Raw genomic sequence first — 27,753 nt, forward strand, 5'->3', positions numbered from 1 at the left:
TATCAATTTTATAAAATCTTTTATAATTTTCATCTTTACAGTCATCTTCCATCCCTTCATTGTACCAACCCTTATTTTGTACATATATAAGTCTTTCTTCCTTTAAAGTTTTAGGAGGCACTTTTTTCTAACAGACCAAAATACGCCCAAAATCTAGTGTGTGGCACTGATCTATGCACTAGCCTGATCATATTTGATCATATTCGGTTTTTTTCGTATTGTTCTGTTTTTGTATTTATCTTTTTCTTTTTGTTTTTTTTCCTTTTCTTTCTTTTCTCTTTCTTTTTTCTTTCTTTCCCTTTCTTTTCCCCTGGTTTCAGGTCTTTTCTGATTTGTATAGAGTATATTTGCTGGGGACGTTGTTAACCTGTTAGCATTTTGTTCTCTCATTCATCTATTCTCCTCTGGACAAAATGACAAGACGAAAAAAAAATCACCTCAGCAAAAAGAACAAAAGATAGTACCGTCAGCCAGGGACCTACTCAATATGGACATTAGTACGATGTTGGACCTAGAGTTCAGAATCATGACTTTAAAGATACTAGCTGGGCTTGAAAAAAGCGTGCAAGTTATTAGAGAAACGCTTTCTGGAGAAATGAAAGAACTAAAATCGAACCAAGTCAAAATCAAAAAGGCTATTAATGAGGAGCAATCAAAAATGGGGGCACTAACTGCTAGGATAAACGAGGCAGAAGAGAGAATCAGCGATATAGAAGACCAAATGATGGAAAATAAAGAGGCTGGGAAAAAGAGAGCGAAACAACTACAGGATCACGAGGGCAGAATTCAAGAGATAAGCGATACGATAAGACGAAACAACATTAGAATAATTGGGATCCCAGAAGAAGAAGAAAGAGAGAGAGGGGCAGAAGGTATATTGGAGCAAATAATAGCAGAGAATTTCCCTAATGTGAGGAAGGAAACAGGCATCAAAATCCAGGAGGCACAGAGAACCCCTCTCAAAATCAATAAAAATAGGTCAACACCCTGACGTCTAATAGTAAAACTTACGAGTCTCAGAGACAAAGAGAAAATCCTGAAAGCAGCTCAGGAGAAGAGATATGTAACCTACAATGGTAGAAATATTAGATTGGCAACAGACCTATCCACAGAGACCTGGCAGGCCAGAAAGGACTGGCATGGTATCTTCAGAGCACTAAAGGAGAAAAATATGCAGCCAAGAATACTATATCCAGCTAGGCTCTCATTGAAAATTGAAGGAGAGATAAAAAGCTTCCAGGACAAACAAAAACTAAAGGAATTTGCAAACACGAAACCAGCCCTCCAAGAAATATTGAAAGGGGTCCTCTAAGCAAAGAGAGAGCCTAAAAGCAGCATAGATCAGAAAGGAACACAGACAATATACGGTAACAGTCACCTTACAGGCAATACAATGGCACTAAATTCATACCTTTCAATAGTTACCCTGTATGTAAATGGGCTAAATGCCCCAATCAAAAGACACAGGCTATCAGATTGGATTAAAAAACAAGACCCATCAATATGCTGTCTGCAAGAGACTCATTTTAGACCCAAAGACACCCCCAGATTGAAAGTGAGGAGGTGGAAAACCATTTACCATGCTAATGGACACCAAAAGAAAGCTGGGGTGGCAATCCTTATATCAGACAAATTAGATTTTAAAACAAAGACTGTAATAAGAGATGAGGAAGGACACTATATCCTACTTAAAGGGTCTGTCCAACAAGAAGATCTAACAACTGTAAATATCTATGCCCCTAACATGGGAGCAGCCAATTATATAAGGCAATTAATAACAAAAGTGAAGAAACACATTGACAATACAATAATAGTGGGGGACTTTAACACCCCCCCTGACTGAAATGGACAGATCATCTAAGCAAAAGATCAACAAGGAAATGAAGACTTTAAATGACACACTGGACCAAATGGACTTCGCAGACATATTCAGAACCTTCCATCCCAAAGCAACGGAATACACATTCTTCTCTAGTGCCCATGGAACATTCTCCAGAATGGATCACATCCTAGGTCACAAATCAGGTCTCAACCGGTACCAAAACATTGGGATTATTCCCTGCATATTTTCAGACCACAATGCTTTGAAACTAGAACTCAATCACAAGAGGAAAGTCAGAAAGAACTCAAATACATGGAGGCTAAAGAGCATCCTACTAAAGAATGAATGGGTCAACCAGGAAATTAAAGAAGAATTAAAAAAATTCATGGAAACCAATGAAAATGAAAACACAACTGTTCAAAATCTTTGGGATACAGCAAAGGCAGTCCTGAGAGGAAAGTATATAGCAATACAAGCCTTTCTCAAGAAACAAGAAAGGTCTGAAACACACAACCTAACCCTACACCTAAAGGAGCTGGAGAAAGATCAGCAAATAAAGCCTAAACCCAGCAGGAGAAGAGAAATAATAAAGATCAGAACAGAAATCAATGAAATAGAAACCAAAACAACAGTAGAAGAGATCAACGAAACTAGGAGCTGGTTCCTTGAAAGAATTAACAAGATTGATAAAGCCCTGGCCAGACTTATCAAAAAGAAAAGAGAAATGACCCAAATCAACAAAATCATGAATGAAAGAGGAGAGATCACAACCAACACCAAAGAAATACAAACAATTCTAAGAACATATTATGAGCAACTCTATGCCAGCAAATTTGATAACCTGGAAGAAATGGGTGCATTCCTAGAGATGTATCAACTACCAAAATTGAACCAGGAAGAAATAGAAAACCTGAACAGACCTATAACCACTAAGGAAATTGAAGCAGTCATCAAAAATCTCCCAACAAACAAAAGCCCAGGACCAGAGGGCTTCCCAGGGGAATTCTATCAGACATTTAAAGAAGAATTAATACCTATTCTCCTGAAACTCTTCCAAAAAATAGAAATGGAAGGACAACTTCCAAACTCATTTTATGAGGCCACCATTACCTTGATCCCAAAACCAGAAAAAGACCCCATCCAAAAGGAGAATTACAGACCCATATCCTTGATGAACATGGATGCAAAAATTCTCACCAAAATACTAGCCAATAGGATCCAGCGGTACATTAAAAGGATTATTCACCATGACCAAGTGGGATTTATCCCTGGACTGCAAGCCTGGTTCAACATCTGCAAATCAATCAACGTGATACAATACATTAACAAAAGAAAGAACAAGAATCATATGATCCTCTCAATAGATGCAGAAAAAGCATTTGACAAAGTACAGCATGCTTTCTTGATCAAAACTCTTCAGAGTATAGGGATAGAGGGTACATACCTCAACATCATAAAAGCCATCTATGAAAAACCTACAGCGAATATCATTCTCAATGGGGAAAAGCTGAGAGCTTTTCCCCTAAGGTCAGGAACGCGGCAGGGATGTCCACTATCACCACTGCTATTCAACATAGTATTAGAAGTCCTAGCCACAGCAATCAGACAACAAAAAGAAATCAAAGGCATCCAAATCGGCAAAGAGGAAGTCAAACTCTCACTCTTTGCAGATGATATGATACTGTATGTGGAAAACCCAAAAGACTCCACCCCAAAACTGCTAGAACTCATACAGGAATTCAGTAAAGTAGCAGGATATAAAATCAATGCCCAGAAATCAGTGGCATTCCTATACACCAACAACAAGACAGAAGAGAGACAAATCAAGGAGTCGATCCCGTTTACAATTGCACCCAAAACCATAAGATACCTAGGAATAAATTTAACCAAAGAGGCAAAGGATATGCACTCAGAAAACTATAAAATACTTAGGAAAGAAATTGAAGAAGACACAAAGAAATGGAAAAACGTTCCATGCTCATGGATCGGAAGAACAAACATTGTGAAGATGTCAATGCTACCTAGAGCAATCTACACATTCAATGCAATCCCCATCAAAATACCATCCACTTTTTTCAAAGAAATGGAACAAATAATCCTAAAATTTGTATGGAACCAGAAGAGACCCCGAATAGCCAGAGGAATGTTGAAAAAGAAAAGCAAAGCTGGCGGCATCACAATTCCGGACTTCCAGCTCTATTACAAAGCTGTCATCATCAAGGCAGTATGGTACTGGCACAAAAACAGACACATAGATCAATGGAACAGAATTGAGAGCCCAGAAGTGGATCCTCAACTCTATGGTCAACTAATCTTCGACAAAGCAGGAAAGAATGTCCAATGGAAAAAAGACAGTCTCTTCAACAAATGGTGTTGGGAAAATTGGACAGCCACATGCAGAAGAATGAAACTGGACCATTTCCTTACACCACACACAAAAAGAGACTCCAAATGGTTGAAAGACCTAAACGTGAGACAAGAGTCCATCAAAATCCTAAAGGAGAACACAGGTAGCAACCTCTTCGACCTCAGCCGCAGCAACTTCTTCCTAGAAACATCGCCAAAGGCAAGGGAAGCAAGGGCAAAAATGAACTATTGGGATTTCATCAGGATAAAAAGCTTTTGCACAGCAAAAGAAACAGTCCACAAAACCAAAAGACAAACGACAGAATGGGAGAAGATATTTGCAAATGACATATCAGATAAAGGGCTAGTATCCAAAATCTATAAAGAACTTATCCAACTCAACACCCAAAGAACAAATAATCCAATCAAGAAATGGGCAGAAGACATGAACAGACATTTTTCCAAAGAAGACATCCAAATGGCCAACAGACAACAGCTCAACATCGCTCGGCATCAGGGAAATCCAAATCAAAACCTCCATGAGAGCCATGACGCCAGTCAGAATGGCTAAATTTAACAAGTCAGGAATCGACAGATGTTGGCGGGGATGTGGAGAAAGGGGAACCCTCCTACACTGTTGGTGGGAATGCAAGCTGGTGCAACCACTCTGAAAAACAGTATGGAGGTTCCTCAAACAGTTGAAAATAGAGCTACCATACGATCCAGCAATTGCACTACCGGGTATTTACCCCAAAGATACAAATGTAGGGATCCGAAGGGGTACGTGCACCCCAATGTTTATAGCAGCAATGTCCACAATAGCCAAACTGTGGAAAGAGCCAAGATGTCCATCGACAGATGAATGGCTAAAGAAGAAGTGGTATATATACACAATGGAATATTATGCAGCCATCAAAAGGAATGAGATCTTGCCATTTGCAACGACGTGGACGGAACTGGAGGGTGTGATGCTGAGTGAAATAAGTCAATCAGAGAAAGACATGTATCATATGACCTCACTGATATGAGAAATTCTTAATCTCAGGAAACAAACTGAGTGTTGCTGGAGTGGTGGCGGGTGGGAGGGATGGGGTGGCTGGGTGATAGACATTGGGGAGGGTATGTGCTATGGTGAGCGTTGTGAATTGTGCAAGACTGTTGAATCACAGATCTGTACTTCTGAAACAAATAATGCAACATATGTTAAGAAAAAAGAAAAAGAAGAAGATAGCAGGAGGGGAAGAATGAAGGGGAGTAAGTCGGAGGGGGAGACGAAACATGAGTGACAAACTGAGGGTTCTAGAGGGGAGGAGGGTGGGGGGGATGGGTTAGTCTGGTGATGGGTATTAAAGAGGGCACATTCAGCGTGGAGCACTGGGTGTTATGCACAAACAATGAATCATGGAACACTACATCAAGAACTAATGATGTAATGTATGGTGATTAACATAACAATAAAAAAATAAAAAAATAACCCCAAGGACCCCCCCAAAAAAAAACTAATCTCAGATGTTACTACCTTTCCCCCCCTTCACTTGGCTCTATCCACAGTGGTCTCCTCGCCAGGATCCACTTCGACCTCAGGGCTTTTGTACACTTGCCATTCTCTCTGCCTGGAATCCTTTCCCCCCAAGTTCCCTATATGGCTCACACTCTCCACTGCCTTCACAACTTTACTCAGATGTCATCTTCTTGTTAAGGTCTTTCCTGACCACCCTGTTTGAAATGATATTCCCATCCCTAGTCTCTGGCACTCCTGCTTGCCCTTTTCTTGATTTATTTTAGCCATACTGATCACTACCTGACAAGCTATATATTTTTTTTATTGTTAATCTCCCCACAATAGAATGTAAGCTTTACAACGGCAAGGATTTTGAACTATCCCCTTCATGGATCCATCTCTCCCCAGCTCTTAGAACACTGCCTGGCGCATAAGAGGTGCTCAATAAATATTCAGCCAAAACTGTTGCTCTCCCTATCATCCTAAGGGTTCTAGTAAATATGATTTTAGTTTGCTTCTATGTCCCTGGAAAAAAAATCCAATGACCAGACTTTGTGATGCACTTTGCTCAAAAACACTAGGGAAAAAAAAAATCACACTCACCAGGGGTGCCAAGAAATCTCTTTGGAACCCATCCTAGAATAAGATTTAGTTTCTAGGTTTGTTTTGTTTGAATCCAAAAGTGGATCCAAAGATCTCAATTTTTTTAAAAAAAAGTATGAATATAATATTACATTATTTATATAAAATAAGTTTTTACTCCCTTGAATTAAAAGTATATATATTATAGAATATTAATAATTTCTGGAGGACACTAACAAATTAATGTAAATACTTCTGGGATCAAGATTTAAGAGCTCATGAAACAGAACTCTTTGGGTACCAAGAGAGCAGACGTTACTTCTGCTTTCTGTACTATTTTGACAATTATGTCCCTATAACTGCTCTTTTTATTGTTAATGATGGCTCCGATTTATTGTCTACTCCTTCTATATCACTCGACACTGTGGTTTGTACACAAAATCTGTTTAACCCTCACATTATTCTTCTAGGGAAGGCATAATTTTTTTTTAAATTTCCATTTCACAGATGAGGAAGTTGAGACTTAAGAAAGTTAAGTGAGGGGCGCCTGAGTGGCTCAGTTGGTTGAGCATCTGCCTTTGGCTCAGGTCATGATCCCAGGGTCCTGGGATTGAGCCCCATGTTGGGTTCCCTGCTTCTCCCTCTGCTGCTTCCCCTGCTTGTGCTCTCTCTCTCACTCTGTCCCTGTCAAATAAAGAAATAAATAATTAAATAATTTTTAAAAAGGTTAAGTTGAATAGGGTTCTGCTGTTACCAATAGAAAGAGGTGACACCTCTTTCTTTATATTCCTTACCACCGTTGTCCGCATCATCTTTAACATAGTAGTATCAAAAATTCCTCTCTCTCTCTCTCTCTCAAATAAATAAATAAATAAAATCATTAAAAAAGGGTGGGGGTGCCTGAGTGGCTCAGTTGGTTAAGCACCTGCCTTTGGCTCTGGTCATGATCTCAGTGTCCTGGGATTTAGCCATGAGTCAGGCTCCCTGCTCAGCAGGGCGTCTGCTTCTCCCTCTGCCCCTCTCCCCCTGCTTGTGCTGGCTCTCTCAAATAAATAAATAAACAGAATCTTTTGAAAAAAAAAAAAAACTGTGCCAGGATGCCTTCCCTTAATCCTTTCCTCATGTCATCCTAATTAGAAGGACCTGTGGCTCTTTTGATTCAGGGCAGTCATTTAAAAGCGATAATTCTTAAATCCTTGTTTCAAACTTCTTACACATAAAATCTTAATCAAGTTACCCAGATTCTTTTACCCATTTTCCTAAGCAGCAAGAGAGATACGAATTTATACCTGTTATTATTTTCCAGAGAGGTAGAAATCGCAGAGATGAACTCTTGGAAGGAAAACTGTACCCATGTTGCAACAGTAACCTCACCCACAGGGATGTCTTGTTTTTCTCCCCCATCAGCCTGTCCCTGTTTTTGTCTTTTTGTGCCCCCTGCAGTTGGAACAAAGCTTGGTGAATAGTGAGCACAAAATAGAGAATACTGAATGAAGGGTAGATACATAAAGTCAGGATACACTACATTCTCTGCTATAGCATAAACTTCCTTGGTAGTTTTCTCTTTAACCTCCCTGTTCACCATTGGATGAAATATGCCAGATTTGATTCCAACCCCACCCCCCACCCCAACTTCCTTCTTAAAAATATGCTCAGGGTTAAGGCTTTCTTTCTGTAATCCAGAGGAAAATGACTTATTTTAAAATGCAGTAAAAACACCGCATTCCTTTGGCACAGGATGAAGACCAGCTCAGCTCTTCAGCCCTGGATCATTGTCTATTGTTCTCCAAACAGTAAACCACTATTTCTCACCAGAGATTGCGGGCTGCAGTTCTGTCCGAGCCCTGGGCTTCTCATGAATATGAAGTGAAGGGCTCTGACCCAGAAAGTGGTAGGTAATCTCAAAAAGAAAAAAAAAAAAGGGACAGGTAGGAAGAAAACTAGACTTTATGTAATTCTACACTCTTGAAATCTCCTGCAGGTTCTGAGCAGGGTAAAATGGGGTCTCGGAAATGTGGAGGCTGCTTAAGTGGTCTGCTGATTCTGCTTGCACTTTGGAGCATAATTGTGAATATATTATTGTATTTCCCAAATGGGCAAACTTCCTATGCATCCAGCAATAAACTCACCAACTACGTGTGGTATTTTGAAGGAATCTGTTTCTCAGGTATCATGGTAAGTGTGACTTTGGAGACTTGGGGTTGCAGAAGGGGGTGCTTTACTAAGCATTGTCTTGTTCCTAGCAGAAATAATGAATAATGGAAAAATCATGCCACTAATCCTGGGTTTAGGATTTGGAAGATGGGTGGGGGTAGAGGGACAGGTAGTCTGTGAGGGCTTGGGAGGGTGGCTTTGTCATCGGTAAGCTGCCCATTTATGTCACTTCAGCAGTGCAGGAAATTAGTCCTAATGAAAGTCTGTGGGTTGCTGGCTGGTCGAAATACTATGTCCTCATGAACCCTGTGTGTTGGTTTAAGCTGTTTAATGTCCAGTGGCAGTGCTCTTTTCTAGAATACTTTCTATCTGCACTCATGATTTCTCTAGATTGGAGAGGTATCAAGACCGCGTGGAAAAAACAGAGATTTGGAGATTCAAATTTGTGTTCAAATACAAGCTCTGCCATTTGTGTCATGAGACCTTGAGGAAGCTCCTCAATGTCTTTGAGCCTCAGTGTCTTCATCTGAAAAATGGGAGTGATAGCATTTACTTTTTAGGGTAATTGTGGGGATTCAATAAAATCTCATGAAGGAAGTGCCCAGGACGGAGGCTGATATGTATAGGTAGCCAGCGAATATTGTGATTATAAATACTTGTTGAAGAATGGGCCAGATCATCATTAAATAGTCTGATATTATACACCTCAGAATGGGGGATGTTTCTGAAAATGAAATCAAATTATTTACAGTCAGAATCCATGAATGTTTTCCTGATGTCTTTGTGCTCTTTAAAAACAAGCTGATAGTAAATCATGTTGGCAAGTCAGAGGAAAAAACACTTTTCCTGATCATATCATTTCTAAAAACAGCACATTGTGCACTACAAGCTTACTATACCACCGATGACATAAAAGAAAATGCATTGTAATTTATCTCTACATCTTCACGGGCGCTTAATTATTATAATATTTGAATAACTATGATGAAAACAGTTTTTGTTTAGTTACTAATTTGCATATGAAGTTAGTCAACTTTAAAGTATTGATATCCAATGCTATTGAAGTTGCTATGTGATAGGTAGGTACATAATGAATTGTTTGGTTATTGTACTATAAGTGAATGCAAACCTTTTGGAGAAGATTTTGATATGCTATATTAAGATCCATGAAAATGTTTATGTCTTTTGACTTAGTAATCCTAAACCTGAGAATAAATTCTGAGCAAATAATCCATAATAAGGAAAGAGATGCATACATAGATATTTATGGCAGCATTATTCATAATAGTAAGTAATTAGTAGGAGCCCCCTAGCATAGAATTGGCCAAATAAATTGTGGTACATTCACTTTCTATGGTGATGAAAATGATAATTATGAAGATGTAATAACATGGAAAATGCATATTATTTTGTGTTAAGAAAAAAAGAAAAGATACAAAAATAGTGAATAAGTTACGATTACAATTATGCAAAATATACACATGTGGTAATATACTGGGAGTAAATACATAAAAACACGTGAGGGTGTGGGATTTGGGGTAATGTTCCTCCATTATGCTTGAGCCCTGTATTCCAGTTATAATTTTACAATGAAAAAAAAGCAGTTTCTCTTTCAACATGAGCGATGCCTGTGTTTCTCTTAGGACACAGGACTCCAGGGTATAGGTCTAATTATTTCTACTAATATTGTAATGAAGCCAGTTACTGTACCTGTTGCACTGTGCCTTCTCTCATCAGTTTCCCTCAATATGTCACTGCAGTCAATAGAAGGGTTGCAAGGCATTGATAAGATTAAACCAGAATCTACTAAAATCTGCGATAACTAATGGTGTTGAAAGGAGGAGAATATAAGACTCTTTGGCTTATATTCTGTGTAAAATTTAAAAGTTAGAAAAGAACCAGTTCTCTATTTTCCATTGTCAAAGAATTCTTGAAAAACGTGATTGTTACTGCATCAAATCTTTTTAAGAGAAAGAAGAGGGATGTAGATAAATAAATAAGTAGACAAACAAAAGCTGACGAACTTGGAAACTGGAAATGTTGACTGCACATAGTAAAATAACAATGAACTCAGCTTCAAGATTCAGTCCTGAGCATTGGGAGTAAAGGCTAGGTGGAGAATTTGTCAGAAGCAATTCACGGTCCATACCTGCCCAAACTGGGAACTATTACAGTAAAGAAATCCACGTTCTTTTCAGAACTTCAGCCCTTTGCTTAAGATACCAAGAAAAGGAAGTAGAATACATTGAATTCTCCCAGTCTGTTGGCTTGATAGAGACAAAGCACACTTGAAAATTTGAACCTGAGATGACTTGAATGCTTGGGCAAATCAAACTGACTTTACTTTGAATTAAGACATGTAGTTTCAGATTAACCATGCCTCTCACCTGCATTCCCAGAGGGCAGTAAATGGAGAGAGGCTGGCAAACAGCAAAGTCTGGTGAATGATTTTCCTTTGACCTCTGCAACTGAGTCAGTGAGAAATGCAGGTTTGCTGTGTGGGGTGGTATTCCCAGGTCCATACCATTTACTGCTTAATCATTAGCTTTTGATGCCATGCCAATAATAGCTAACATTTATCAATCACTTACTATAAATCAAGCACTATGTTCAAAATTTTGCATACATGACCTCCTAACAACCCAATGAGATGAGTTCGCAGCACCATTTTATAGGGAAGGACTCTCAAGCTCACACAGTTAGAAAATGGCAGCACTGGGATTCAAACCCAGGTCCACTTGACCCCAGAGTCCCTGCTCTGAATCACTGTGCTCTGATTATGACTAGTATTTCATTTCTGATATTTCCTCTCTTCCCTACTACAGATGCTTATAGTAGCAGCAGTTCTTCTTGTATTGGAGAATGATAGCAACTATAAGTGTTGCCAGAGTGAAAACTGCAGCAAAAAATACATGGTAAGAGCAATAGTACTTTGAGGATGGTTGAGTGGTCTCTGGCTCTCTTTCCTCTCACTCAGAAACATGAACATATTGACATTATTGTCCCCTCTCCATGATCCTTTCAATTCAGAGCCCAAGAGTTTACTAAAAAAAAAAAAAAAAAAAAAAAATCGTCCATTTTGTTTATTGTCTTTCCTCCACCTTTGTCTTGCTGATGTTCTTCCCGAAGTTCAGGATTTAAAGACATGAAATTGGAAAATAATACTACCTTTTCCTAACTGGGTTTCTGTGAGTTTATTTTTTTTCCCTTTTCAACTTTGAGGACTGATTTACATTCAATAAATGGCATCCATTAAAATTGTACAATTCCATGAGTTTTGACAGCCAAATACACCCAAGCAACCACCATCACAATCAAGACACAGAACATTTCTATCACCCCTGAAAGATTAATCTTTGATCTGCTTTATGTCACTATAGATTAGCTTGTAGTCTATGTGAATAGAATCATGCAGAATTTTTCTTCTGTATCTGGCTTCTGTCACTCAGCATAATGATTAGATTTATCCATGTGTTGGGTATATGTGATGTACATTTTTTTAAACTGGGATTTTAAAAATAATTTAAATAGAATCAAGAGAGAATAATACAACCAAATTTTCTAAGCCTGTGCTCAGCAGGCAGGTGCTAGGCTCCTACATTTCCATCATTATCCTTTTCTTCAGGGTCATCATCTTTTAATCATATTTGCATAGCACTTTATAGTTTTTTTCACACTTACCCAGTGACTTAGATCACTGTTACTCATACTGATATGAATTACCTGTGGCTCAGAGAGAACGTGTGATGTATTAACTAAAAGGACTTTCCTGGAGGCCTGGTAGGCATATCTTGCAGCAGTGGCTGCCCACCGTGGCTGCCCGTTGCAATCATCTGAGAGCTTGGAGTTGGGATCCCATCCCCAGACATCCTGAACTAGTTGGTCCAAGGGGCAACCAGATTTTAATGCGCAGCCAAGACGACATGTCCAGCTTTCTTTGACAGATGTGTTGGAAGACTAAATTAGCTGTTAAATTTAGAACTGTGCTTCTGGAGGAGAAGATTTGAAGATTTGAAAGACACTCTGTGCACGTGCATGCACGTGTGCTTTTTGGGTGTATGTATTTTCTTAACCAACCAACCAACTCAGACATCCCCAGGTAGCTGCTGGTATTATACGTACGGAAAAGCTTTCAAAATTGCCGAGTTGAAGCAATAGAGTCAGGTAAACATTAACCTAAATGATATTCAGGGAATCTCTAGAAAACAAACGTATGTGCCATTAGGTTCATAATAAAAATAAATGTGTTCAATTTGCCTTGACTATTAGCATCTCCAGCACAAATGGATGCTGTAGACAGTGTGGAGTCTGGACAGGGTCTGATAATCAAATTGAATGAGATGACTGGTATCTCAAAGGGAAAAGCAGGAGGAAGGGAGAGGGGATTCTCTGAATTCCCTGCTTGGTTCTTTCAAGGTAGGGCTTTAGAATAGGGGTCCCAGTTCATATGCCCCCAGGAGCAATTACCTGATGGAAATGAAAGAACTGAGCCTGGCAGGCATTAGAGCAAGTCTCTGTTTAAGGAAGAGAGGGAGCCACTCCTCAAGTCCAGCCGATTGTTATCATGACAAAACTGGGCAGTGTTTCTCAGTTTTCAGTGGAAAGTAGAAATATGGAGCTTTATGTACAACTTCTCAATTACAGCATGGCGGCAATTAATTCTCATTTAAATTAAATAAAGCACATCTTGAAGGCTAACTGTGAGTCTGCCCAGGTTTGGAACTGCTGAAGCTCTGCAATGGAAATTGATTCACTTGACAGAGGAGAAAAAGTTTTCCCCAAAAGTTTCCTTTGCCCTCAACAAAAACATATCTCCATAACTCATACTTTTTTTTTCTACCAAAACACCTACTTTTTTTTCTTGTACACAGAGTTGTTCTCTTCTTATTTCTAGTAGTTTTACTTTCTTTTTTTTAGCAGTTTTAATTCCATATATTAGAATTCTTAACTCTTAGAAACTTAAATTTCTAGTGAAAACCAGGAAGTAAGCAATTGTGGAGTGTTATAGATGTCAACATCCTGTTGATTGGCAAATTCATGAATATGCTATTTCCATAATTTCTAAAGCATACATTTTTACAAAACCAATTGCTATAAAAACTCCCTTGCCAAAATCTAGCACAGACTTCATAAGATTACTTGTCAAGGGCAGATAAAAATCTTAAAAGTCTTCTTCACAACTATTAGTAAAAAACTTTAGCCATCTGAATGGGTAGCCATAACTTGTTCCATCGGCCAGAAACACAATTTGGACTCTTTTATAAACTGGTGACTTTTGTATCAACGTACCTGGTATGTGGCTAAAATTTAAAAACAAAGGCCATACGATCTCTGTGTCTTTCTATATGCTTATTTATGTCTGTATACGTCTGTTACAGACGTGTGATATTTTTCTACCTCCAAATGGTATTACCAAAATAATTTATAAAATCTCTCAAAAAAAGTTCTATTCTAATTGGCATAGAGATAAATGAATGCTCATATAAATTAAGTATTCCTAAATACAAAGACTAATCCAAAAAAAATTTCTATCAGGGTATGAATATCAACCTTCAATTTGGCCAACTTCTGACCATACAGCCCCTTAAAAAAATTGTTTCAAATATTTAAACCAAATGACTTGAAACCAAAACCAAAATTTAACCATGGATGCAAGAGATGTCCCCAAGGAGGGTGCAAAAGATGCAGCCCTCCCAAGACCCAGAATCACTCCCAAAGTTAACAAAAGAAAGACTTAGACAACTCCTCCTGAAAGCTGGCGACAGTTGGTAGGATGCTAGCCACAGTGGGGTGCAGCCCAAATTTCTGTATGGCAGATTTTTGGGGGCTTACAACCTGACAGTTGGTTGCCTCCAAGAACTGACACTCGCATGCCCTGACAGGCAGAAAGCCAAGCCAATTTCTCAGAACACAAAAAAGAGACAAACAGGAAATTGATTAGCTGTCCCTGGGAGGGAAAGGATCAATAACCAATGGATAACTCAAAACCAAATTTTAACCAGAGTCACAATCCAAAGAACTAATTTTTATAAATGTTTTCCCCTGCCAATCTGAATCTGAAAAGGAAAAGACTCTTACCACCTATCCTGGACCAGTCCCCCACAGGCAGAGATCCAAGAAACTGACATGGCAAAAATTCTTCTGTGGCTTTTGTCACAGATCCAGGATCTCTAACCATAGCTTCTGGACCAAGCAAGGGGTTCCCAGCCAATGGTGCCCCCTGTTGGGTGCCAGATACTGTAGCGGAAAAAAAGTTTTATTTGACCCTCTTAGGGTTCCTGGCACTCAATCTGAAATTTAAACTGACAAAAACAGATTAGCAAGAGAAAGGGGTACACATTTTATTGAATTTTATGTATACATGGGAGCCTTCACAAGAGAATGAAGGCCTAAAGGAGTGACCAGAGTAGCAAGAAACAGCAATGAATTTGTAAAGAATTGGCAAGAGTGGGGGTTTGGGCTAGGGGTAGTAAATGGTGAAGAAGTAACTAGGAAGATAAGATTGAGTTTAATGAGGTTTGTTTACATAGGTTTCTTGGTCCCAAATTCCCTGTCTCTGCTGATAAAAATGTCTTCCTTTTCCTCCTTGTACAGAGAGGGTAACTTTCACATGGGAGTTTTATGACCTGTTTCAGAGAAGAAGGGTGAAGGGGCTGGGAGGGGTCGGAGTGACCATCCTGTTTCTGCCATTTTCTCAAACTCCTTCAGTTTAAAATATTCAGTCTGCTAAGGTGCCATATTATGGGGGTGACCTGAACTCCATTAACTTCTTGTTTGCTATTCATTCTTCTGTGGAGTTTCATTTTCTGCCAAAATCCTGTGTGTTGTTAACCCTGGAAAACAACTATCTGCCAAATAGAAGCGCTTGGAATAATAGATAAAAATTGTGATTATAGTTACACTTTTGAAATAATTTTTACATCCACTGTGTTCTTTAATTTTGAAACATCCCTGTTATGTAGGTACTATAATCATCTACATCATTTACAGTTTATAGAAAATGAAACTGACTCAGAGAGATTCTTATTCCTGCTTTATTTCGAGGCTCAATTGTGCAATGGTATCTACTCATTAGACTGTAATTTGTATATATACACAAATATATGTCCTATGCTATGGTTACCAGTTTCACCAAATGAAGAAATTCTTCGTTGATCTTTCCAGTGAACTGCTTAAGAGTGTATTTGGTAAACAAGGAGCTCAATCTTTTTAGAACATTCTTCTTCCTTTTTGGAAGATGGCATTGGTGAATAGGTAAATTTTCTTTGTAAAGTGTAACAGTCAGTAATCTGTTAAAAAAAAAAAAGTAGCTTGTCTCATCCCCTGATGGGGCAACATTCTATTAAAATCAGTATGAGAAATATAATTTGAACGATCTTTTAATCAATGTGAAGATGCCAGTGAAATAATATCAAATAGGAAAAAAGCAGAATTGTTCCTTTCTTCTTTGGGTTTTTAAATACATTTTTTTTCTGATTTCCCATAATGAGCATGTATTAATGTTATAATCAGTAAAATAATGTTAAATTATTTGAGAGATATATAATGTGAGATCACTTTTGTTCCCCAAATCACAGGTTTGTTGTGCTCAGTTTTTCTGGTCTCAAGTTTTGAATTTATCATCAACTAACTTGGCTGTTCTACTCTCACTTGAAAGCAACATTTCTAAAACCAGATTAAGTTGTCTCCCAAACCAAACTACCCTTTTTGGCATCCCTATCTCTATACCTTTCATTCTGGATTTTTTTTTTTTTTTTTTAGTCATCTCTAGCTACTTATTTCCTCCCCAACGTCTTTTCCTCCAGGGCTTGTCTTTGTCACTGCAAGTTGAAATTGTCTTGACACAGAATCCTTGTTTTGGGCTCTCTCACTTCTGGCTGGCATGCCATCACCGCAGAGCCATCTTTCAAAATTATATATTGGTTCATGTCACTTCCTTACTCAAAAACCAAGTACATGGCTTGTTGGAAAAAGAGCTATTCTGGTTATTTATAAATTCAAAATGAGCTTGGTACATTTTGTGCCAGGAAGTAAGGAGGTGTTCAAAGAACGACAGGGATATCTCAAAGGGCTTGACTTGGCAGGAATTGACTTGACAGGATGTTCTCACTGGCCATATTTGGACCAAATGAGCATCTAAAAGAATAATAACAGTTATGAATGATAACACATTGAATTAGAAAATCCATACATATACAATAATAGAGAAAGAGAGAGATGGGAAATGGAAGTTTTTCTGTGCAGAAAAGTAATAAGGTATAAATGCAGAAGAAATGATAGAATGAGATAAGCAGCACCCTGCAACCTGTCATTGTGACAATTAGTGATCAATGGATATGAGGCTCATCAGTGGATGGTAAATCCATCGTTGAAATGTCTTTGGGGGATAGGATATTACACAGTCTCAAAATATTACCTCACCAATTATTTACTAATTGCAAAGTGGAAAATATATGTTTATAGACCTGAAGGACACCACCTTAACCAAGAGGTCAAAGACATCACCAATAGCAGTGAGAGGTCCCTAAGGTATTCATGCCCATCAGGTGTTCTTGCCAAAATGTTTAACCCAAGTCTAGTTGTGAGGAAGAAATCAGAGTAGCCCAGATTGTGGGGGACATTCTATAAGACAACTGACTGGGATTGTTCAAAAACAATTTAATATTCTAAAAAACAAAAAGGCAGTAAGACTAATGTAGATCAAAGGAAACTAAAGAGATGTAACCCTGTGCATAAACTCTCATTGGATTCTGTACAAAAAAGCAAAACACAGTTGCAGAATAATAGAATATCTTTATTTTGGGGAGATATGTGCTGTTGGGTTTAGGAGTGAGATATCACAGTATCTACAACCTACTTTCAAGTGCTTCGGGAACAGAAATGTGTAAATAAATACATACATGTGCATGGATATATACACATACAGAGAGAGAGCAAGCAAAAATGATAAAATATTCACAGAAGATGAGTCTAGACAAAGACTATACAAAGATACATTGACTCTAGTATACTATACTGTATGTTCAACTTTTTGGTAGATTTGAAAAAAAAAAATTAAGTGAAAGGTATGGGGGCGGGGGAAAGCTACTTGCCCTGAAGGATGAAGCCCACCCTCCTTGATCCAGCACTCAAAGTCACCTTCTGCCTGCATGTACCAAGTTGCACTCACTTTGTAAGCAATGCTGAAGGCTGGATTGTGTCCAACAGCCCCATTTCCCCAACATTAGCAAACGTGTCAATCTGGTCTTCATGAACTTCTCTCTAATGCTTGGTGGGGACCCTTTCTTAGATCACACTAATCTATTTACCCTTACAACTCTGCTTGTACTGATCTGCCTGTGAACACTGCTCATTCTCTCTACTCCAAGGAAAACACCCTCTTCCCTAACAATCTTATCCTCACTTGAACATAAATATGGCCATGTAGGCTAACACCTGATATTTCCCCTCATATTCCTGTAAGTGAAGGTATTCACATATCATCTTCACAGGAGAAAAGCCAAGGTCCTAGCTTCTGATTCTTAGAGAACCCACCCAATGTAGAAAAAGAACGCCTTTAGTAAATATAGATTGATTGGTCACACCCTTTCACTGCATTAATGTATGATCATTATTTTGATATTGAAATTCCAGAAGAAAGGAAGAAATGTAGTAAATTAACTAGGATCCTCTGTGGAATCCCAAACAAAAAGTCATTTTAAAAACTTATTTTAAAGATCAGGTGGGTTTGGATTAAATGTTTCTGTTTTTCTGTGGGCATTTACACAGACTGCATGCAGCAGATTTGGGTGAGTAGGGGAAGGTACCTATCTGAACATTTATCCACAATACCCCCTCGTCTCATTCGATGACACCAACCTCCTCCACCACCTTCTCCTCCTCCTCCTTCCTCTTCTTTTTTTTTTTTTTCTGACCTCCTTCTTCTGTGTTTAATTTAGACACTACTGTCGATGATCTTTTCTGCCCTTGGAATTGCTTTCTCTGGATACTGCCTGGTCATATCTGCTCTGGGCCTCGTTCAGGGTCCCTACTGCCGCACACTGGATGGCTGGGAGTATGCCTTTGAAGGCACTGCAGGACGGTAAGGAATAATCCTCTAAATCAAGGGGCTCAGAAAGCCAGAAACACCTGGCTTCATGCTCATGCTCATTTTCCATGGTCACTTTGGGTTTCCATGTGGGTATGTTAGTGCAGAATTTTCCTATTAAATAATAGACCAATTTCTTCCTGCATAGATCTCTGTTTAGACGTTTTTTCCTCTCTCTCTCTCTCTCTCTCTCTCTTTCTTTGACCAGTCTTTTAATGTCATTTGCATTCACTATTTTGAGATTGATGTGGAGATATCCAAGTGAAAGGTGTGTTTCTTCCAAACTTCAGAGCAAAGCTTCGTGGTTTCTGTGGCCTGGAAACTGCTGGAGCCTAGGACTTCAATGATTCTAACAACTCAGTTTTGTTGTGTGGCCAGTTCAGATTGTGCAGTCTGTTACAGCTGGGAAGGGGCTTGTCTGGGAGAGAATCCCAGTGCCCTTGGATGGTGTTACCCACTCTATACCATCAGGGACAACACAGAGATAGAAGCAGGTAGCGTGAGCGGCCAAGTTCAGAGTGAGATCCGGGGACACGACCAGGTGCAGGGGTTTGTGGGGGAACCAGGAGAAGATCTAGTGTGGACTGAAGAAGAGTCTAGGAAGGCAGCCTTACTTAGAGGGCTGGTCGTTCAGTTAGCTGTTGGGGAACCCAGTGCTGGATTGCAGAACACCTCACACTGGCACTGTACCTGCCACCATCTGCAGAGACAGCTCTAGAGGAAGCAGGGCCATCTAGAGATGCAGGAGACGTCCATTGAATCTCTCCTGATCTTGTCCTATGCTCAGAATTCTAATGGTATAAACGGAGGGAGTGTCTGTACCACTCCCTAGGGAAGTTACAGTCTCTTCTCAGTTCCCTATGACTGGCTCTGTTGTTCAAGACCCACATCTATTTGAAGTCTTTCATGCTCAGCTAGGCCTGGATTGCAAAACTTCTTTTGTGCCCATAGCCACCTTTGTCCTGAAGGTTCCACCAAGTGCCACGTGCTGCGAGCAGAGCTCTCTCTCAGGTCGGGAGAACCTAGAAAATAACCTCAGGCATTTCAGACCACTCCTGTGGGACTTTAGGGGCTCAGGAAAGGGGACCCTAATGAAAAAAATCCCACTAGGTGCAAAAAATGATTTTTTTGTGCCATCATCCCCAGACCCCCAAACCAAAGAAGATTTCCCTTTCAGTGCAAGAATCTGAGATTGCCCACATGCCTCTCCATTACTCTTTTTTTAAAATTTTTATTGTTATGTTAATCACCATACATTGCATTATTAGTTCTTGATGTAGTGTTCCATGATTCATTGTTTGTGTATAACACCCAGTGCTCCACGCAGAACGTGCCCTCCTTAATACCCATCACCAGGCTAACCCATCCTCCCACCACCGCCCCTCTAGAACCCTCAGTTTGTTTTTCAGAGTCCATCGTCTTTCATGGTTCATCTCCCCCTCCGACTTACTCCCCTTCATTCTTCCCCTTCTGCTATCTTCTTCTTCTTTTTTTTTTTAAACACATATTGTATTATTTGTTTCAGAGGTACAGATTGAAAGTTGCCCTTGATATTTGTATTCACCTGACTCCAGCTACAGTCAAATATTTGGGGTTAAAACATTAGAAGCCATGAAGGGAAATTAAGTCTCTGGTCTCCTAGAGAAGTTTCCAAACCTTGGCAAATTCTGGGTGGAACAAGTGTTAATGTTAAAGTTCCACAAGTCAGTTATTCATTTGTATGTTTTTCAACAAATATTTCTTGAGCATCTACTGTGCCCAGGCCTTGAATTAGGTGCTACAGAATCAAAGATAAGTCACACAGTTTTACTTCCCTCTAGGAGCTCACACGGACCTGACAGAACGTTCTGCTAAGATGGAGGTTTTGGAGTGAACATTGCCCTCATAGCACAGGCCTTCAATGCTTACACATCTGGGTTCACGTCTTCCAACTGCTACTTACAAACTGTATGACCTTAGGGGCACCTGGGTGCCTCAGTCGTTAAGCGTCTGCCTTCAGCTCAGGTCATGGTCCCAGGGTCCTGGGAACGAGCCTCACATCAGACTCCCTGCTCAGTGGGAAGCCTGCTTCTCCCTCTCCCACTCCCCCCGCTTGTGTTCCCTCTCTCGCTGTGTCTGTCTCTGTCAAACAAATAAATGAAATCTTTAAAAACAAAACAAAACCGTATGACCTTAAACAGATATCCCTGAGCCTCTGTAAATCATTTCCACCTCACAGAATTGACAATTAAATGGAAAAAAGCACAGATTAAGATTTAATAAATTTTTAGGATAAGCCAGATTTTATGATTAACATCATTACCAAGCATAGTGTTTTATGGCTCCATCTGCTGGGTAGTCAGTAGACTCAAGCAAGGGCATGGCGACTGCTGGGGATCCTGAATCAGTTCCATTCAACAAGCATTTGTGGATCTTTGCAATGCGCCAGGCACTGCCTTAGGTCTTAGGTCTGGCTATTCAGGGGTGTAGAAATCACGGTAGGGCTCTCAGAGTACACAGCTTAGTGAGGGAATAGATACGGATACAGATAAGACAGACTTAAAAATATAAGGAAGTAAATGCTGTGATAGAGCTCTATATGGAGGCTGTGGAGGGAGTACCAGAAATAGCGTCTCCATTCCTTCCAGACCCTGCTAGTGCATTTACTACTCTGTGGTTTACAGGAAGAATAAATAAGCACCACAGTCCAGAAGAAAAATCAACACCATGGAGGTCATCTTGCTTTCAGGTGTTGGATGATCTGTGCAGAGCATGTACTGGGAAGTCTAGAGTGAGGATCTTGAAGGGATTAGCTTCCCTGGTGGCTGAGACTGAGTTCAGAGTATGAGGGTGTATGGAATGGGTCTAGGGAAATGGTAACAGGAAATTTTATCTGTATCAGGCTTTACAGGTTCCATAGCATTTTTACACACCTTTCACTGAATATTCCTAATAACCCCAGCATTCCATAAGTTAATCCCATTGTCCAAATAAGACTCTAGGGGTCAGAGATGTGAAGTCTCTTGTCCAAGATCCTACAGAACCAAGAGCTCCCTACTGAGTACTTTTGCCCCTTGAGACCTAGGTGCCTTTAGAAAGATCAGGAAATTCTCAGAGTGCTTCTGAGGGTCCCGGAGCATAGAGAGTAGGAACTACAGAAAGGGAGGAAAGAGAACTAAAGGAAGGGAAAAGGAGAAGAAAAGGGGGGGGGGGGGGGGGGGGGTAGGGGAGAAGGAAAAACAAAGAGAAGAGGGAAGTCATGGTGGTGGTGTTCCCTGAAATGCAGAATTCACCGGTCCCACCACAGACACCAATGCTCCAGGCCACTTGCCCAGTAGGCTCTTTGCCTTAGCCGCCATCTCAGGAAAAAGCATATTGCTATTGACAAGGTATTTATGAACAACTCTGCCCTACAAATAGGTTTGATGATCTTTGTTTGGAGAATTTTCTGAGGAGACCAGTTTTCCATTTTGATTCCATTGAACAAGAGTGTGACCCTTAGGAGAAGCACCGCGGGTCATGCTGGATCCGGAAGTGAGCAAATGTCAGTCGGGTAGATTCAGCGTGCTTTCAAGATCATCTTGGGGCGTGGTTGAATTCTCACAATCCAGTGCTAAACTAGACTGATGGAACCTTCCGAGCTTTTGCATCCCCACCTCATCACTTAAATTTTAGCAGCAGCAGAGCGCAGCAGTGTTCTAAAGGAGAGGTGCTCGCCCTGCGGACTCCAAACCAGCCGCAGCGGCAGCGACACTGGGAATTTAGAAATGCAAAACCTCAAGCCTCATCCAGACCTTCTGGATCAGAAACTTGGTGGTGGGCGGTGGGGTGGGGGGTTCTCTGCAAGCTGCATTTTCACAAGCCCTCCAGATAATTCTGGAACCACTGTTTGAAAGGGCTTTGGGGACAGATTCTAGGAGTTTCTTTTCTTTTCTTTTTTAAGCAAAATAGGGCTTATAAGGGATTTATTTTTTTTTAAGATTTTATTTATTTATTTAAGAGAGAGCACAAACGGGGAGCAGCCAAGGGAGAGGTTGAGAAGCAGGCTCCCCACTGAGCGGGAAGCCCAACACGGGACTTGATCCTAGGATGCTGGGATCATGGCCTGAGCGGAAGGCAGACACCTAACCCACTGAGCCACCCAGGTGCCCCAAGTCTAGGAATTTCTAGAAGCATTTCACTTTGTTATTTCGCCACATGTGTGATTTTTTATATCTAGTACAAGTTCAGCCTTGTCCCGGACAGCCCAGGCTAACTTCTGGACTTTTAGGGAATGAGCAGTCTTTACCTTTCTTGGTATTGACACGTGCTGCCTTTTATTACTAGTGAATCCTTCAGAATGTGTCTTCTCTTCTAACTGAATTAAAATTGTCTCTGAGGCAGGATCCCTGTTGAAAATAAGCATAGCCCAATGCTTTATGCATGCTATATACTCAATATATGTATTTGAATGGTTTTTTTAAATGCTTTCATTCACATTTAATATTATGTATTTCAGTCATATATATTAATTTCCCAAACATACAAACATCTGTAGCCTTCTTACTTGGACCAAGTATTTTGACTTGGCCACGAGTCTTGTTGATTATATTCCTCCTCTCAGTTTCCTTACAGATTCCAGCATATGGACCGAGTGCCTGGAACCTGCACACGTAGTGGAGTGGAACATCATTTTATTTTCTATTCTCATAGCTCTCAGTGCGCTTCAAGTGATTGTTTGCCTCATCAGAGTAGTCACTCAGTTATCCAAGATACTGTGTGGAACCTATTCGGTCATCATCCAGGTAGTAGATCACTAGTAGCACCTGTACCTCCTCCATTTTACCCCCCATTACCCAAGATTCAATGACTCTGGTTGAAAGGTTTTTAGCCTCCCATCTTTTTCTTTCCATTCCTACTGCCCTCAACTAATAGCTCAATTTTTTTTTCGATATTCCAATGTGTCTGTTGGCTTGCCTATGTGGATTGAATCAATGGAATAATTATAAAATCTGCACTCAGTCCTGAATGGTGAAAACAGCACAAGTGTTTTGAACGAGCCACAGTTAGGTGTTTTGTGTAGAAATAACTCAGAGCACAACGAAGTCTTACTATTTATTGAGAATTTCCCTGTTCATAAGATAATTGAAGGCTCACAACATTATCCCATTGAAATAATTACTCTTCTGAATGCTGCTACATTAACCTAATATTCTTTATACTGAATCATTAGTAATTGATTTTAAAGTAGAGAAAGATGTTTTTATCCCTCCCAAACTGCTTCTGCTTCATTTGCTAAAATACTAATGTTAATTTAGTTATGGTTGAAATTGCTAAAACTACCCAGCAAGTCCAGAGTGAAGAGAAATCATGAACGAGTTATCTTGTGTCTTACTTAACAAAAAATAATGTATACCCTTCCTAGTATTTTCAAGTAGATATTTTCCTAATTCATCATGTTTTGAATATGAACTATGAATTTAAGTTGCTACCTGGATCATGGATCATTAATCAAGCCAAATTTACTACTTTATTCATTTTCTTTTCCTTTTTTTATAGCCTGGAATCATTTGAATGACAACAAAAATATTTTCCACTATCAAGATGCCATCCATCTGTCTCATATCTACTGTATAGACCTTAACACAATATTTAAATGATGGTGATTTCTCCATTTGGTGTTTTTTGAGCCTGCTTATAAAATTGATAGTCCTCCCTGAAAGTGCCAACTATGTCACCCTTCAATTTGGAATTTTTTTCTAAGCAATATGTGCCAGGATCTCTAGGAACATCCATATTCTTTGGTCAAACAAATCCATTTCCAATAATCTATACTATGGAACTAAATAAGAATAGAAGATAAAACTTTATGCAAATACAAATAATACAATATTATTTAATATTCTAGAAAATTAGAAGTACCCCAAAGTTAAACTTTAAGGGAAGGACTAAATCAAGAGTAGTACATTAGTTGTAATATTATATAGTCATTACAAATTATGATACACAGTCATTACAAATTATATTTTAAGATTATGAATACTGTTAGTTAAAAAAGCAGATTACAAATTTATGTTTACAGTATAAACATAACCATCCAAGATAAACACCAAATAATCAAAATTTAGGAGAAAAACTCAGTCTAGAAGGATTTACAGAAAAATGTCAACTGTCATTTGTCTGGATGATAGGTGACCCTTCCTACTTTTCTCTATTTCCCAAGTTTTCTTTATCATGTTTTATAATTAAAACATTTTAAAACTCATATTTTTACTATTAAAAATGTTTGCTTTTATCCATCCTTTAAAGATATATGCTTTTTCCACATGTTTTCCCACCATGAGTATCTGTAAACATCATAAAATAATGCTTCAACCCTTCAATAAGGAAAGTATTGAGATAGAAAAGAAAAAAAAGGGGTGCCTGGGTGGCTCAGTCGTTAAGCATCTGCCTTCGGCTCAGGTCATGATTCCCAGGTCCTGGGATCAAGCCCCGCATGGAACCCCGCATGGAACCCCGCATGGAGCCCCGCATGGAGCCCCACATCGGGCTCCCTGCTTGGCGGGAAGCCTGCTTCTCCCTCTCCCACTCCCCCTGCTTGTATTCCCTCTCTCGCTGTCTCCCTCTCTGTCAAATAAATAAATAAAGTCTTTGGAAAAAAGAAAAGAAAAGGCAAAAAAAAGTTATACAAATTTATATAATCTAGCTGAACCTTTAACCTTATTGTCTCACTCCTGAGGATGAGTGTGATGGGCTGTAAGAGGTAGCCTTGAAATAAATGAGCAGTCGAGGACATGATCAATGGGTTAAAAAAAGTGACCATTGACCAGTTGATACCTATGTCATAGGGAGTTACCACTACCTATATTTATAGAAAAAGAAGTTTTTAGTAAAACATTTAGAATCTTTCTATCTATACCCTATACTTACCATGACCTACTTGAGAACAGCAGCTATGTTATATATTTTCCCATTCTCCTTAGGACATAGCACAAAGAAGTATAGTAGACACTCAATGTTGGATATTTATGCCAGGCCCATCTGCCCTTCATGGCTGCTCTGCTGAACACCTGTCTTCATCATAGGCCCCACTGGGCCATAACACTTCTGCCACTTCCCTGTTTCTCTCCTCCATGAACATTGTCAACAATGCTCTGTCAATACCTGCTCTGTGCCAAAGCTGGACAGCAGCCTGGGAGAAGAAGGAAAAATGCTTCTTTCCTTGGCACCTGCTCTGCCCACATCCTCCTTTAAAGGAAGCTGCCCTGACTGCAGCCTTTGCTGATGTAAGTGTCTTGAAAGCAAGCCATGTTGTATATCAGATGACCGCCATGCCTGGACCCAGCCAAAAGAACAGGGATGGGCACCCAAGCCATGGGCAGCCTATTGTCGCCCTACTAGCTCTGACTTAGCCAAGAGTGAAACACCATCCAAATGAGATTCGTGGTCATTCTTGCTTGAGAATTTGAACTCAAGGAAGCCAAGAATAAAGCAACCCAATCATTGCTGTCAGGAAAATAATTAAAGGATGAGAAAAGACACCAACATACAGAGAGTATCTGATTACTCCACCCAGCCCATAAACGTCATATTTATCATCCACCTTTCTTAGTTCTCCCAATGACTCCTTTACCTTCTGGTAAACAGACTTCTGGCAGGTCAACCCCACCAGTTTGTCTGACACACCTAGACTGTCTCAACCTTGTTTAGATTCAATATGGCACCATGCCTTGAGTGGACCATGAGCAGATGTCAGCTGAACGACTCCACCCCAGAACTGGAAACATTGCCTGAGTACAGGGTTGCAGCCAAATGCAGTAGAATATTTGTATCAGTAAATTAAATATTAACACAGCAACCCCACATTTTTTATTTAAAGAGCATCTGCTAATAAGGCAGTTTTAAGGAAAAAAGCTGGATACAAATCTATGTGTGCACTGTGAGCCTAATTTTTTAATAACCATATGATTACATGTAGACATGTGCAAACCTTCAGATACAGACAAAAAAAGACTGGAACAATACCTAAATGTCAGTAGTTAATAATTATCCCCTAATGGTGGGATTGTGACCCATGTTTCTTCTCTCTACATTGTTCTATATTTTCAAATTTTCATTTGAAAGTGTGTTCCTTGAATAATGAGAAAAAATAAATACCATTTTAAAAGGAAGTAGTCTCTCATCCTTTTTATAAAATCTGCTTAAGGAGCTTAAAATAGAAAAGCACTAAACATGAAGGTAAGTGTGTGATAGTCCTTTTTCTTGTTCTTTTCATTTTCTCATTCTCAGAGAGACCGAATATTGCTAATTCTAATTGAGAATGAATTCTATTTTATGCATTTATTTTTTATATTTGCTATTTCTCTCTTATTTCCCTTACTTCTCTCTCACTGTAATTTTTCTAACTTCTTAAATTGAATGCCTAGCTTATTAATTTCAAACTTTCTTTTTTTCCTTAAAATAATCATTTAAGACTATACACATTTTATTTAAGTGCCAATTTGGTTGCATCTCCCAAGTTTCAATATGTTATATTTTCCTTATTATTTAGTTATAAATTTTTCTACTTTTCTTTAGGATTTATTTTTCCATCTATGTGTTTTTAAATGTGCTTTAAAATTCTCAAATATATGAGTTCGGGTTTTTAAAAAAATAATCCAATCAATAAATCGGCAGAAGACATGAACAGACATTTTTCCAAAGAACACATCCAAATGGCCAACAGACACATGAAAAAGTGCTCAACATCGCTTGGCATCAGGGAAATACAAATCAAAACCTCAATGAGATACCACCTCACACCAGTCAGAATGGCTAAAATTAACAAATCAGGAAACGACAGATGTTGGCAGGGATGCGGAGAAAGGGGAACCCTCCTACACTGTTGGTGGGAAGGCAAGCTGGTGCAGCCACTCTGGAAAACAGTATGGAGGTTCGTCAAAAAGTTGAAAATAGAGTTACCCTTTGACCCAGCAATTGCTCTACTGGGTATTAATCCACAGGATACAAATGTAGTGATCTGAAGGGGCACCTGCACCCCAATGTTATAGCAGCAATACCCACAATAACCAAACTATGGAAAGAGCCCAGATTTCCATCGACATCTGGTATACACACACACACACACACACACACACACACACACACACACACACAAGGGAATATTACTCAGCCATCAGAAAAATGAAATCTTACCATTTGCAAACTGAGGGTTCTAGAGGGGCGGGGGGTCGGGGAATGGGTTAGCCCAGTGATGGGTATTAAGGAGGGCACGTATTGAATGGAGCACTGGGTGTTATACGC

The 27,753-nt window shown here is 39.5% G+C and overlaps 1 protein-coding gene across 2 annotated transcripts; it reads left to right on the forward strand.

The window, feature by feature from the left end:
* The first annotated feature begins 7,975 nt into the window (after positions 1-7,975).
* Positions 7,976-26,595, forward strand: TM4SF18 (transmembrane 4 L six family member 18). 2 transcript variants are annotated; one of them, XM_025870134.2, is made up of 6 exons: positions 7,981-8,142; positions 8,233-8,426; positions 11,231-11,320; positions 18,344-18,486; positions 23,075-23,255; positions 24,010-26,595. In XM_025870134.2, the coding sequence occupies exons 2-6, from the start codon at positions 8,250-8,252 to the stop codon at positions 24,022-24,024; spliced, it is 606 nt and encodes a 201-aa protein (XP_025725919.1). In that variant the 5' UTR covers positions 7,981-8,142; positions 8,233-8,249; the 3' UTR covers positions 24,025-26,595. The 2 variants fall into 2 exon arrangements, with proteins under 2 accessions (XP_073737094.1, XP_025725919.1); XM_073880993.1 differs by lacking the exon at positions 11,231-11,320 and having other exon boundaries at positions 7,976-8,142.
* The last annotated feature ends 1,158 nt before the right edge of the window (positions 26,596-27,753 follow it).

This window comes from Callorhinus ursinus, unplaced genomic scaffold (genome assembly GCF_003265705.2).
Source record: "Callorhinus ursinus isolate GAN/ISIS: 27379988/994484 unplaced genomic scaffold, GSC_fseal_2.0 scaffold1, whole genome shotgun sequence".
Taxonomy (NCBI): Eukaryota; Metazoa; Chordata; class Mammalia; order Carnivora; family Otariidae; genus Callorhinus; species Callorhinus ursinus.

Coding starts and splice junctions, on each gene's coding strand:
- TM4SF18 (XM_025870134.2), top strand. CDS start 8,250: ATGGGGTCTCGGAAATGTGGAGGCTGCTTAAGTGGTCTGCTGATTCTG. Junction 8,427..11,230: donor TCTGTTTCTCAGGTATCATG/GTAAGTGTGACT, acceptor TCCCTACTACAG/ATGCTTATAGTAGCAGCAGT. Junction 18,487..23,074: donor TTTGAAGGCACTGCAGGACG/GTAAGGAATAAT, acceptor TCCTCCTCTCAG/TTTCCTTACAGATTCCAGCA.